The following is a 13,898-nucleotide window of genomic DNA, read 5'->3' on the forward strand; positions in this document are numbered from 1 at the left end:
AGTTTATGTACCTACTTTATTTATAATTCCACATAGCCAAGTGTTCAAAGGTGTGTAGAAAGCAGAACCCCATGCTCCATTGCACGCACTCACACACTCGTTGCAACACATAGCCACATAGCTGTTCTCTGCAATCGAAGGGCCCTCTCGATTGCAATTGCCATGTTTCTAATGTTGTTGTCCTAGCCCTATCTCACTGCTTTTTATCTTTTTCAATTTCATTAATTTACGTTATTTATACTCCTCCTCTAAGACATTTCAATAAGAGGGTATATACGTGCAAATTTTGATAAATGTTAATAAATGCAAAGATTTAAAAACAGCAGAAATCCAATCCACAGCTGAAGAAATGCTGAAACAGAAGCCCCGGCCACTCTAAGACTCGCCTGTTGAACCACGTGGAAACTGCATCTGGGTGCCTTGTGCTATTCGGTTTGCCATTGTTGTAACACTGCCTAATCTTCCTTGAGCCTCGAAGAGAAAGCCGGGCTAAAACGAAAGCCAATAAATCAATAATCATCCCGCCTGAATGCTCCTTCCATAGGCCAAACACAGGCAGGTGCTTGCTCCCAGGGAGGAAAGAACAGTCACCAGCACTGCTATAATAACCAGATTATAATTTATTATTTTTATTTATTTATCACCCACTACCTCCGATCCTTTCCATTTGTGTCTCTGGAAAGTACAACTCCTGGTTCTCTGATCACACCTCCCTTGGAGGCCGTGCAATTCTGCAAAGGTGGAATCAAGGTGAGTCCCATTGAAGTCTCAAGTGACGTATTTCCAACAGAAGAGGCACGGTTCTTCCTCGTTAGTATAGTGGTGAGTATCCCCGCCTGTCACGCGGGAGACCGGGGTTCGATTCCCCGACGGGGAGGCCTGTATTTTTTCCCTTGAGTGGTAAAATATTTTGACATGGTGATATAACTGTCTCTTGGCTATGCACTCGTTGTTCCTACTCTCTGCACTAAGCCTCCTTTCCTGCATTTATGAGAGCCCCGCGTGTTTGTGCATTTGCCAAACCGAGGCACCTTTGCCTTTTGTGCATCTTTTGCAAGCCTGCTTATTAGTGCTTATTCTCAGCGCGGACACGGGAATTTAAATCGCAGAAGGCTCAAAGCAGACGTTTGACACGTTAGTGTTTCGATTGCATTTCTGACATCTCCCTGGCCCTTCTGATTTCCGTACAGAATCTTGGTTTCCAACCATTGCAATAGTGTACAGAGTATTGTTTTAATATCAGACCTTGCAGAAAACGCATTTCCAGCAAGGGGGGATGTAGCTCAGTGGTAGAGCGCATGCTTTGCATGTATGAGGCCCCGGGTTCAATCCCCGGCATCTCCATAAATTTTTCTTTACGTTTTAAAAACTCTTTCAAGCAAAACATGGCTATGCCCCGCGAACTTCATCAACTGGCAACCAACGAACGAAGTTTTGAAGTTCTTTCTCCTTCGGAAAGGTTGCCTTTGTAGATGCTATTTCGCTTCTGCATGCATGTACCGTTTCTAACAGCTGCAGAAAACTTCTGGAAGGCAGAACTTGGGGAACCAATGCTACAAACGGTGCTTGCGGTAAAGGCCTGCTCTGGCGGTAAAGGCCTGCTCTGGCGGGGGCCAGGACTTGGGAAGGTTCATAAGCTCATAATTTTAGTGCACAGTTCTGTCTTATACTGTGGACTTATAAAGTCCACTCTCCAAAGCAGGCATTTTCTGAAGAGGAACTGGTCTCGGGATCATAGATCCAGAGGAGTTAGCGTGTTAGTCTGTAGTAGCAAAATAGAAAAGAGTCCAGTTGCACCTTTAAGACTAACCAACTTTATTGTAGCATAAGCTTTTGAGAATCACAGTTCTCTTCATCAGAGGCATGCATCTGACGAAGAGAACTGTGATTGTCGAAAGCTTATGCTACAGTAAAGTTGGTTAGACTTAAAGGTGCTACTGGACTCTGATCTCTGGATGGTACACTCAGAGCCAAGCTACAAGTGACACCTGACACAGGTTGGACACTTGTCAGCTTCCCTCAAGTTTTGATGGGAAATGTAGGCGTCCTGGTCTTGCAGCTTGGCTCTCTATTTAATTGACATTTACAGAGCGGCAGTCTATGGGAGGGAGAACATGCGGTCAGAAGGGGAGTGCAGGTGTTGGGCTCTAAAGTGGGGCAGAGGGAGGCTGATCCAATGCTGATCACTTTTGAAACAGAGGTGTTTTTAAAAATCTGTGCAAATAGAAAACTAGCACACCAGCAAAAGGAGTTCCATGGTATGGTTAGGAAGCACACCATGCAGCAATCTTGCTGGAACTAAGGCCAAACTAGACCTGATGGAACCCCAGGGATGCCTCCGTCATTTTAACGTGGTTTAAAAATGCCACGATGGGCTGATCCTGGTTGGACTGTAGGCTGGTGTGCTCTCATTTCTCCTCCCACACCTTTACAAGTGCCAAAACAAGTATTTGTTACACCACTTGAAAACTGTGTATCCTGTGAATCCACCACTTGAAAAGTGTGAATCCTGACCGTCTGGGGGCCCTTTTTGGCCATTTTCAGCCCCTTTTTGCCATTTGGGGCCCAATTTCAGCCCTGAATGGCCAGGATTGGGTCCAAAACAGCCAGGATAGGTGACGCCAGGGGGTGTGGCATATGCAAATCAGTTACATTAATGACACACTTCTGGTGATGGCAAGGGGTGTGGCATATGCTAATCAGTTATGCTAATGAGTTCCTCCAGCTTTTTTCCAAGAAATGACCCCTGCTCCTTTCAAATAGAAAACCACATCAAGGAGAAAGACTCTAGTCTCTTCCTTTTGTCTGTTATGCTCATTTTTGGTTGCATTTTTAATACAGAGCAGTAAGAACCATGATCCCACATCCTCAACCATCTGAAATGGCACAGGCTGTTCTGCCACTTCGTCTTGCAACATGTATAGGCCAGGACTGAGGTGGCCCCGTTTAAATGTGATGCAAATAAGCTAGAAAAAAATGTACCTATGCACAGTTGCCCGCACCCTGTGTTTCATTTAAACTTGTTTTCATGCTGTGATTTTTATAGTTTGTGGTCATTTTAGGAGTTCTTTGTACTATTCTACTCGTCACCTCTCTCAAACAGGTCTTTGGAGAGGCAGCATGTAAACATTCTCAATAAATAAACTGGACTCTTAACTGCTGCCCACACATGGTTAACAAGCTAGAGATCTGTAGTCCAGGTCAGGTTGTTCACACGCCTGGAGAAAAACATCCTGTCCCCTTAAGAGAGGCCTAATGTGTGGAAATGAACACCTGAAGCTTTTTATGGCATGTATGCAAGTAACAGCATTATTAAAAGTACAGGAGATTATTTTTTTGGCCCAGGCAGTTGTTCTCTCCTCCCCTCCATTTCACCCTCACAACAACCCTGTAAAGTAGATTAGGTTGAGAGTGACTGGCACAGTGTCACCCAATGAGACTTATAGTTGAAGGGCTTTGAATGTGGTTCCTACTGCCTTGATTTATGTGGGATTATCCCAAAAGGATATAGGGGTTGGTTTCTATGATGTGAGGTACCATGTTTTTAAACCAAAACTCCCTTCAAATAAGGGGGACTCTGGACTATTTGGGAGAAAATAACTGAATTACAGAGCTGAATTACTTAAGGTTGCAAGCAGGCCTGGAGGAAAAAAATGTCTTGACCCTTTAATAGAGGTTTACTGGGATGTTATTTATCAGATTATTTACCTCCACGCCATTAAAAACTTCAGTTGTCCATTTCCAACTATTTTTTTCCACGTCTGGTGGAAAACCTAATAGAAAGCTCCCTGGATGGAGGTTAGGAAAATTACGTAGTTCTGGAGAGAACTGTTAGCAGTACAGAAGGTTTGGCTGGGAAGATCCCAGTTGAAATCCTAGCTAAGCCATGAGGTTAACTGGGTGAGTATGGACCATCAGGCTCTCAGCCTAGCCCACCTCACAGGACTGTTGTGCAGATAAGTTGGAGGAGAGGCAAACCACAGATTCCTTGGAGAAACTCTGGGGTTAGAATGTGAGAGGTCGACACGGCATTTGGGCTTTAAAACCGCAATGCATCATCTCTGTCCATTTTTGTTTAAGCAAACTAGTTGTGTTGTGATGTGTGTCTTATGTGGCAGCCCATTCAGAGCCACCTTAATAAATTCAGAGGAGTAGCCCTATGGGTCTGTGGTACCATCAAGACTGACTTATTTATTGTGGCGGGAGCTTCCATGGACTCCCCCATGATTTGGTTTATTTTTGCTGGATTCATGTATGTGTCACTCAAGCTTAATCTGATAGCCTTTAATTAATTAAAACATTTATGCCTTGCCTTTTCTCTTGGCTCAAGGGCAGCTCTGGTTTGTTTTAGCCAAATATCTTCTTTAAACTCTTTAGCTGAAAATAATATCCCATTGATTTGCGTGAGACTTCTTTCCATGTGAGCAGGCTTTTGGGTCTGTCATGAGTTTTGCCTTCAGTGTGCTGTGTTTGTGCTTTTGTGTTCACAATCAAGGCGAGGCAAAAGAAGTCACAGCCTCTTTTGTGGGGGGTTTATGAATGTGCCAGATAGATTCCTAAATTAAGTGAGAGTTCCAGTCTTTCAGCTTTTCTCCTAAATACGCCCCTCATAAAAAGCAGTGTTGTTGGTTTTCATTTCCTCTCAGAAGCGGTTTGAAATTCCTTAAGCTAGAAATTCATATTTATTAGCCCTTCCAGATTAATGAGAATCCAGTCCAGGTATTCCTCCCAATTTATCGCCCCCTTTCTCCTCTCCTCAACCGTCAAGTGGATTAAGAGCGCAACCGAGAAATTTTATCCTTCCGCGTTCCTTCAGTTTAAAAGGGGGCGTGGCTTGCTTTCTTTTTTCAATCTTAGTATCGGCGGCGGCCAAATTCACCGGGGCGCGCAGAAATATAGTCCTCCCTATCTTAACGCCGCCGATTTGGCGGAGTGATCCTGGCTCGCGAGGCCTATATAAGAGACTGCCCGGTAGCTTGGCGCAGTTAGAACAAGTTGTTTGTTGCGGGTGTAAGTTTGTTGTCTGCTTGGACCAGCTCAGGCCGTACGGTGAGTGCGTTTACTGTGGAGGTTGGGATCCTTTTGAGAAATGTGGGTGGGATTTTCTTTATTTAAGATTGATTTTTTTTTTTAAAGAGACGTTGTGGGAGGGAACGCTTACGGTAGGTTGGTCTGTACGGTGAGGTAAAAACGAGTTTTATGGTTGAGGAGGAAGAAGAGACCGCAGCTGACATAAGAGGGTTTTTTATTATTATTAATTTGTTTTCTTTCCGTTTCCCGGGGGGGGGGTCGGTCGGTTATAGCCGTACTGCGAGCTAAAATGGCGGACGGGAAGGTGAGGCGAAAAACGTAAGGCTTTATCTACGCATGCGCTAGCGACGCAATTGGTCTTTGTGGCGTCATTGAGCTCCTTGGTGGTGAGGGCGCGTGCGCGACTCTGCTGCTGCTTCTCTCCCCGAAGGGGGAGGAGCTTGATGGCCTACAGGGAATAAAGAAGCAAAGCTGTTTGCTTGGCCCGATGGGGGACCTGCCTAATCCTGGATTGCTGTAACTAGTCTGGCTCATGTTGATTGACTTGTCTAACCTGCGCTGCCTGGGTTTTCTCTCCCTTTTTTTTTAACAGAGAAGATGCAGATCTTTGTGAAGACCCTGACTGGCAAGACCATTACACTGGAGGTGGAGCCCAGTGACACCATAGAGAATGTGAAGGCCAAGATCCAGGATAAAGAAGGCATTCCCCCTGATCAACAGAGGCTCATCTTTGCTGGCAAGCAGCTGGAAGATGGCCGCACCCTCTCTGACTACAACATCCAGAAAGAGTCCACCCTCCATCTTGTGCTGCGTCTCAGGGGAGGCATGCAGATCTTTGTGAAGACCCTGACTGGCAAGACCATTACGCTGGAGGTGGAGCCCAGTGACACCATAGAGAACGTGAAGGCCAAGATCCAGGATAAGGAAGGCATTCCCCCTGATCAACAGAGGCTCATCTTTGCTGGCAAGCAGTTGGAAGATGGCCGCACCCTCTCTGACTACAACATCCAGAAGGAGTCCACCCTCCACCTTGTGCTGCGTCTCAGGGGAGGCATGCAGATCTTTGTGAAGACCCTGACTGGCAAGACCATTACCCTGGAGGTGGAGCCCAGTGACACCATAGAGAACGTGAAGGCCAAGATCCAGGATAAGGAAGGCATTCCCCCTGATCAACAGAGGCTCATCTTTGCTGGCAAGCAGCTGGAAGATGGCCGCACCCTCTCCGACTACAACATCCAGAAGGAGTCCACCCTCCATCTTGTGCTGCGTCTCAGGGGAGGCATGCAGATCTTTGTGAAGACCCTGACTGGCAAGACCATTACCCTGGAGGTGGAGCCCAGTGACACCATAGAGAACGTGAAGGCCAAGATCCAGGATAAGGAAGGCATTCCCCCTGATCAACAGAGGCTCATCTTTGCTGGCAAGCAGTTGGAAGATGGCCGCACCCTCTCTGACTACAACATCCAGAAGGAGTCCACCCTCCATCTTGTGCTGCGTCTCAGGGGAGGCATGCAGATCTTTGTGAAGACCCTGACTGGCAAGACCATTACGCTGGAGGTGGAGCCCAGTGACACCATAGAGAACGTGAAGGCCAAGATCCAGGATAAGGAAGGCATTCCCCCTGATCAACAGAGGCTCATCTTTGCTGGCAAGCAGCTGGAAGATGGCCGCACCCTCTCCGACTACAACATCCAGAAGGAGTCCACCCTCCATCTTGTGCTGCGTCTCAGGGGAGGCATGCAGATCTTTGTGAAGACCCTGACTGGCAAGACCATTACCCTGGAGGTGGAGCCCAGTGACACCATAGAGAACGTGAAGGCCAAGATCCAGGATAAGGAAGGCATTCCCCCTGATCAACAGAGGCTCATCTTTGCTGGCAAGCAGCTGGAAGATGGCCGCACCCTCTCTGACTACAACATCCAGAAGGAGTCCACCCTCCATCTTGTGCTGCGTCTCAGGGGAGGCATGCAGATCTTTGTGAAGACCCTGACTGGCAAGACCATTACGCTGGAGGTGGAGCCCAGTGACACCATAGAGAACGTGAAGGCCAAGATCCAGGATAAGGAAGGCATTCCCCCTGATCAACAGAGGCTCATCTTTGCTGGCAAGCAGCTGGAAGATGGCCGCACCCTCTCCGACTACAACATCCAGAAGGAGTCCACCCTCCATCTTGTGCTGCGTCTCAGGGGAGGCATGCAGATCTTTGTGAAGACCCTGACTGGCAAGACCATTACGCTGGAGGTGGAGCCCAGTGACACCATAGAGAATGTGAAGGCCAAGATCCAGGATAAGGAAGGCATTCCCCCTGATCAACAGAGGCTCATCTTTGCTGGCAAGCAGTTGGAAGATGGCCGCACCCTCTCTGACTACAACATCCAGAAGGAGTCCACCCTCCATCTTGTGCTGCGTCTCAGGGGTGGTTAATTACTACTAAGTTGCTGTTTGTTTCCATCCACTCAAGTGAAACTTCACTGCACTTTGTTTCAATAAAGCTGTTGCATTCCCACATGTCTTTGTCAGTCTTTTATCTTTCTTGTGTTTGCATTATGTGGTGTAATGATCAGTATGGGTGATGAAACTAATATGTACTGTAAAGAGCAGCGACCATTTTCTAGTTGAGCCAAAGTAATGCAAACACTGCAAGCATTAGGATGGTATGAGATACTGAAGCTTTCAAATGTAGCTTTGTAGTGTATAATGCTAAGCTATATCTGAACTAATACGCCTTCTGCAGGAGGCTTGTGAAAATCTAGAATGGCAGAGTGAGTTTTGAACTTAATTGTCCAGCCCATCAGTCAAAACATGGTTATGCAAACCTATAACGTAGTGTTCTTGTAACTAAATTGAATCAAGTTTTGTAAATTAAAGGTGAACTTGGGGTTTAATGTTCTGTGGTTTAGTGGACCCAAGTGCCTGCAACAATAATTAGCACCTCAGTGGCTGGTACAGCTGGCAACCAATTGAACTCAAAAGCTACTACTCCCAGGAGGCTTGTCCTGGAATAGCTTTCATACCCTCCTGTGAAAAGGTTTTTAGTTTGTAATGGTAGTTTGCATTAACTCTATTTCTGTTTAGTCCTTTCAACAAGATTATCCTGTAAGTCATAATGGAAGTAGTGTCTGGAAGGCCTTGCTCCAGTCCCTACATATCCATGTAATTAATTGAAGTTAATTCGCGCAAGGTTTAATACAAAATGAAAGCAAAATATACAGAGGCAGGTTAAGATAAAATGTGATGAAGCCTATGGTTTCTACTAGAATTTGTGCACTTAATTGCTTCACCGGCAGGGTCTTTGAATATCTAGCTGGCATGTTCTTCTTGAGTTTCAGCATTCTGTTCCAAAGAGCTGCAAGTGTCAACATTTGTAGCTGAGTGTCTGTTCCCTGGTATAAAAAAGGGTTAAAAGGTTCTTCATTTATGCAACCTCTTCAAGCAACGTGGGCAGAACAGGGTCCTTTTCCTTTGATAAAAGCTGGGCATATTTAGCCTACCTTACTAAGAACTCAGCATTCGGGGGGGGGGGGTGTTGCCTAGGGGACTTTCCCAGCCCACATCAGTGTAGGGCAAGGTGGAATAACAAAAGTTAGATACTTGAACCTGGGTTGGTCTGATTCTTTTGATCATTCTTAGATCTTGAAGACTAAACCTGACATTCAAGTACCTCACAGGATTCACTTAGGTCAAGGAGCCCTTTTAGCCATTTGTGTACAGTGCACTTGTAAAGTCCTTTCCTTAAGTATGCCTGAAGATGTGGAAAAGGCAAATACGGTATAGGAGCTCTTCTAAAAGACTGGCAGAGATTGGTATTAATAAAACATCCCATTATTTTCAAAAAAAACTTTCCAGGAGCTTTGATTTCAGTGCAGCTGTTGTCCCTTGCCGAACCAGCAGAGGGCAGATATTGACAAGCATTTTGAGATGAGGCAGGTGTCAGCATTGTAGGGGGTGGCGTTTTATGCTTCTGAGGGGTTAATATTGTGCCACACTTTACAGCTCTGCTGTATGGTGAGGGGGCACAGGAAGCACAGTATGGAGACAGGACTAAGCTAGTGACTGACTTTCCCCCTAGCAGCTTGGTATTATACTGCTTTATTTTATGTCCCCCAAATCTACATCAAACTCTCTTGTCTACCGCGATCAGTCTTGCCTCTCCTGGCTGACGGTCTGCTTGATCTCAAGCAGAGAAAGGCCTTTCACGTAGCCTGCTTTCCTGAGTGTTTTAACTGAAGATACCGAGGGGTGTTAACACTCTAGCAAGTCAAGGTAACCGGCAACTTTCTGCCCACATACAAGAATATCTCAGCCAATCACCGCAGTTCTTGGCAAGTCCTTGATACTCAGCCAGGAAAAGGAGGCAAGTAATTACAGCTGTTCTTGGATTTAGCTGTGGGGGTCATGGATGCGTGTGTTGTGTATGGCCAGCGATGTGAGTTTTTTGGCATAATTTAAGCTGGAAAATTTTCTAGTTCAAACGATCAAAAGAAAGCAGATGAATCATGTTCAAGTACTGGGGTTTGCCCATGCTTCTTGCCTTATATTAAGCCCATTTAACAATTTGCAGCACAACAGACTGAAAACTAGACAAGACTAGATAGACAGAAAATCAATCATGGAAAAAGAGAGAACTCAGTTTTGGAAAGGTCTCTGCCTCACTTCCTGCTTAAGATTATGTGACATCTCCCTGTCTTGTCAATATGTTAGTATCCCAATCTGGTCCTTGCCCCCCCCCCCTTTTACCCCTTACTGGAGTTTACGAGTTCATTAATGGCTTCAGCAGATCTTAAACCTGATAATGTAGGAGCCTGGGATGTATCCGATAGAGCCACTTGCTGAAGCTGCTTGTGGCTGGCTTCGGCTGTGGCCTGTCTGGGAGACTTTCTGTTGAAGCTGCCTTAGATTTAGTCAGATTGTAAGTCTATTGAACTCAATATTGTCTATTCTGGTGATTTTAAGGGGTTAGCTGGAGAAAGTGGTTTAAGTGATTAGGCTGCAAATAGGCACTCTGTTGGTTTGAATTGCACGACTGCCATGAGCTCTGCAGGTGGCCTTGGGGAAGCCGCTCCTCTCAGCCCCAGCTCCCCAGCTGCATTGTGGGGGTAATAACACTGACTTTGTTCACAGCTCTGAGCGGACGCTAATCTGTCTCTTCAGATTTAAATTTGCTTTTGAAACATTTATGTAGGGGAGCCAACTGGTCCTGAAACAGAGGTTCACTGCCTTAGTATCAATGCAGCATTTCAGGCCCCAGAGTTTATCTGTCTGTAGAATAAAAGATACAGTCTTGAGAGAGTTCCTTTTAAATGGTTGCAAGAATGCCAAGGTGAATAATTGTCTACCAGATCAGCTGTTTATAACGCTTATCAGAATAAGTCTAAGCCTTCTGTGGTATAAGTGGGCCAATTTGCATTATCAGGCAACAAAGTTTACTTGAGTGTGATAAGAAATTGTGGATAAATAAATTTTTGGCCGTGTGCATTCAGGCAAAGGCAATGCGCACAAGCTTTGGCTAGTGCAAAAATGCAGCTGCCTGCCCCTTTGTTACAGGGAGCAACGAACATCATCAAGCCGCTGTGGTTTCCAGGTACAATTCAAGGAAGTGGCTTTTAGCTTCCTAAGTCCTCTGCGGTCTGGGACATGATGGAGGAGAGAGAGAAAATTGTCCACGCCAACAGCGTGCATTTTATTGTAAAGAATCTTGGCTTTTAGGAGAGGGGATTTTGCCATGGTGTATAAGGTTGCCGACAGGCTGGAAGAAAAATGTCTATTAAAAGAAGTTTAATGTGTGGAAAGGGGGATGGAGAATAATATCCTCTGATAAATAACATCCTATTAAGAGAGCCAGTGTCGTGTTTAGAGTGTTGGACCAGGTGCTGGGAGAACCGGGTTCAGTTCCCCTTTCTGCCATAGAAACTTGCAGGGTGACTTTGGGCCAGTCACACACTCTCGGCCTAACCTACCTCACAGGGTTGTTGTGAGGGGGGAAATGAAGACAAGGAGATCAAAGTAAGCTGCTTTGGATCCCCATTGGGGAGAAAGGTGGGGTAGAAATGAAGTAAAATAAATTTTAAACATAAATTAAGCCTCCATTAAATGGAGAGGGCATTTGTTTTCCTCTAGTCAATTGGTAACCCTACTTGGAAGACATCCTGACTGTACTGAGATGTCGAAGCCTGCTTTTTAATACAAAATTATGAAACAACTGATGTTGGGATCAGGACAAAGAAGAAAAAAAACTAAACCCAAATACAAACCAGCAATAAAGGATGATGGCGAAGGGTTTTTTTCATTTTTATTTTAAGTCCATTGTGACAAGGAGATTCTCTACCATCCTGGGTCATTCCAGGAAAGAGCTCAGTAGTAATCAAGAGGCGCTCGTGTCGATTTGCAATTCACTTTGTGCTTTTCCCCATGAATGCAAAGCAGAGGAGCACAGAGGAGGCAGTCAGCGGAAAGCAGTTGGCAAAAGAATCGGGTTCATGTGCGGTGCAACTGAAAAGCCGTATAAAAGGGAGAATCCAGGGAAGCTTGAACATCATGAAGGCCTGTAGAGGTTGCCTGCCAAAAAGTAGCACAATCTCAAGGCACACACATGTTGTTGCCCTCATTGTGATGGTGTGCTTTAGGGCTGCCTCCTTAGCCACTTAGGAATCTCAACAAGACTTTCTTCAGAAACGCTCGGCATGTTGCTGCTCTCTCTGTCTTGGGCAGGTTCTTATGCCTGTGAGCTCTCCCATATCATGTGGTATTGAGACATTTTATATGCAAAGTGTGTCAATAATCATTCATGCCCCTTGCACACTGATCGGTGGCGTTTACACTCTGGTTTTTCTTCTTTCACGGAACCCAAAGTGGCATGTGGAGGGTTCCCAGGCCGTCTCCCATCCAGGCACTGACAGGACCCAGACCTAGCGTGCACCTTCCAACTATAGGCCCGAGACAGATACTTTACTGCACGTTTATGCATCTGTGTCAGAGACGCAGCAGGAAGACAGTTGTGGTTTCATAGCATTATATAGAACAGGGTCCAGTAGCACCTTAAAGACCAACTAGGTTTCCAGGGTATGAGCTTTTGAGAGTCAAAGCTCTTGCTTTTCAACTGCAGACCAACACACTACACAGCTACCCACCTGAAATTAACACATTATATAAGTATCAGTTTGGTGTAATGGTTATGAGCAGCAGGACTCCAATCTGGAGAGCCAGGTTTGCTTCCCCACTCCTCTGCTTGAAGCCAGCTGGGTGACCTTGGGTCAGTCACAGCTCTCTCAGGTCCACCCACCTCACAGGGTGGTTGTTGTGGGGATAATAATAACGCACACTTTGTAAACCGCTCTCAGTGGCCATTAAGGTGTCCTGATGGGTGGTATATCAATCAAATACTATTATTACCCTGCCAGACGGGTCCCCAACCTTGCTGAATCTGTGGACACTTTGGAGATTTTGAGAGAGGCCCCCACAATGTGGTTGCTGGGAGAAGCAATCACAAAATGGCTGCAAGGTGGCATGGGCAAGCATGATTTGATCTGATTTCTAGCCCGCCTTCCCCACCTTTACTCCAAGGTATGGCATTTAACATACAGATCGGATAAATTACTCGGAACACTGTGGGGTTAGACACTGAGCTTTGACACCAAGTAATAATGCCAACAGTGTGCTTATATACTATGCCCTTCTGGAAAGATTGATGCTCGCTCCAAGTGAGTATTGTTATTATCCCCACAAAGTCAGTATTGTTATTATCCCCACAATACAGCTGGGGCTGAGAGGAGTGGCTTTCTGAAGGCCACCTGCTGAGTGTTGATTTGCAACCCAACCACTTAACCACTATGCTGGTGGTGAAGAGTGCCTTCAAGTCATAGCTGATTTATGGCAACCTCTGGTGGGGTTTATCATGGCAAGAGACTACCAGAGGTGATTTAACATTGCCTGCTTCTGCAACACCAGTCTTCCTTGGAGGTCTCCCATCCATTTGCAAACCAAGGCTGACCCTGCTTAGCTTCTGGGATATGAGATCAGGCCCATCTGCACTATCTGTATCAGGGAAAACCACTTTGCTACAGCATCTTATGTAGCATAGTGACCCAAAGGTGATACTTCCCAGGTTCTCCTCCAAGGGGAGAGAAGCAAGCCAGGAGCAGCTCTGGGCTTTGGGGAAGTGCTGCTGCTTGGCTTGAGTTTCCAAAGAAAGGGATTCATTTCTTGAATGGCTCACGGAAAGAGGTCGCCAAGCCCCAGAGGTCTAAGAAAGTCGGTCTGTGGGCAAGCAGAAGGCATGCAATAGTGGCTGGGATGAGTTCAGTGTTCAGTCAACTGACCCCAAGTTCCATTCAAGACCCTTTGGGTTTGACCCCAAGACTCAAGAGGCCCTGCCAGGAATCCTCTTGGCAGGCACCATACTGGATGGCCTCAGTTTCCCTGCACAGAAGCACTTCTCCCGTGCAAAAAGCCTCAAGACTCTGAGGACTGGTCGTGGATACTCAGTGTGCAATGCAAGTGCTCAGAAGTACTCTCTAAGGATTACTTCACATTTCCCACGCTAGAACCTTGGCTTTGCAGAGGAACAAGCAGTGCCTTCCTATGCAGAATGATTCCTGAATGGGTTTACACTCGAGTAACTGTATATAAATGGCACTGTAGGGTTGGTACCCCCAGAGCACCCTTCTCCGAGAGGGCGGAGGGAGGCTTCTTTCAGAGTGGAGGTGGGCTGCCAGGTCCAATATTTTACCTGTTTACTCGGAAGTAAGCACCACGGCGTTCAATGAGGATCGCAGAGGCTTCTTTCCGAGTAGACACGGCGTAGGGCTACTTTGCGAGTCTCCGATAGTCTACCTGTCTACTCGGAATTAAGCGCCATGGCATTCATTGGG

At 46.1% G+C, this 13,898-nt stretch overlaps 1 protein-coding gene and 2 non-coding genes across 3 annotated transcripts; all 3 read left to right on the forward strand.

The window, feature by feature from the left end:
• The first annotated feature begins 805 nt into the window (after positions 1–805).
• On the forward strand, positions 806–877 carry TRNAD-GUC (transfer RNA aspartic acid (anticodon GUC)). The gene has a single exon. It is a non-coding gene; the product is annotated as a tRNA-Asp (tRNA).
• A 395-nt stretch (positions 878–1,272) lies between these two features.
• On the forward strand, positions 1,273–1,344 carry TRNAA-UGC (transfer RNA alanine (anticodon UGC)). Its single transcript has one exon. It is a non-coding gene; the product is annotated as a tRNA-Ala (tRNA).
• Positions 1,345–4,877: 3,533 nt separating this feature from the next.
• Positions 4,878–7,539, forward strand: UBC (ubiquitin C). Its single transcript, XM_054996056.1, has 2 exons — positions 4,878–5,049; positions 5,624–7,539. The coding sequence occupies exon 2, from the start codon at positions 5,629–5,631 to the stop codon at positions 7,453–7,455; it is 1,827 nt and encodes a 608-aa protein (XP_054852031.1). The 5' UTR covers positions 4,878–5,049; positions 5,624–5,628; the 3' UTR covers positions 7,456–7,539.
• The last annotated feature ends 6,359 nt before the right edge of the window (positions 7,540–13,898 follow it).

Source organism: Eublepharis macularius, chromosome 13 (genome assembly GCF_028583425.1).
Source record: "Eublepharis macularius isolate TG4126 chromosome 13, MPM_Emac_v1.0, whole genome shotgun sequence".
In the NCBI taxonomy this organism is placed as follows: Eukaryota; Metazoa; Chordata; class Lepidosauria; order Squamata; family Eublepharidae; genus Eublepharis; species Eublepharis macularius.

What these genes read in the sequence shown, in the direction of transcription:
- UBC (XM_054996056.1), top strand. Translation starts at nt 5,629, where the DNA reads ATGCAGATCTTTGTGAAGACCCTGACTGGCAAGACCATTACACTGGAG.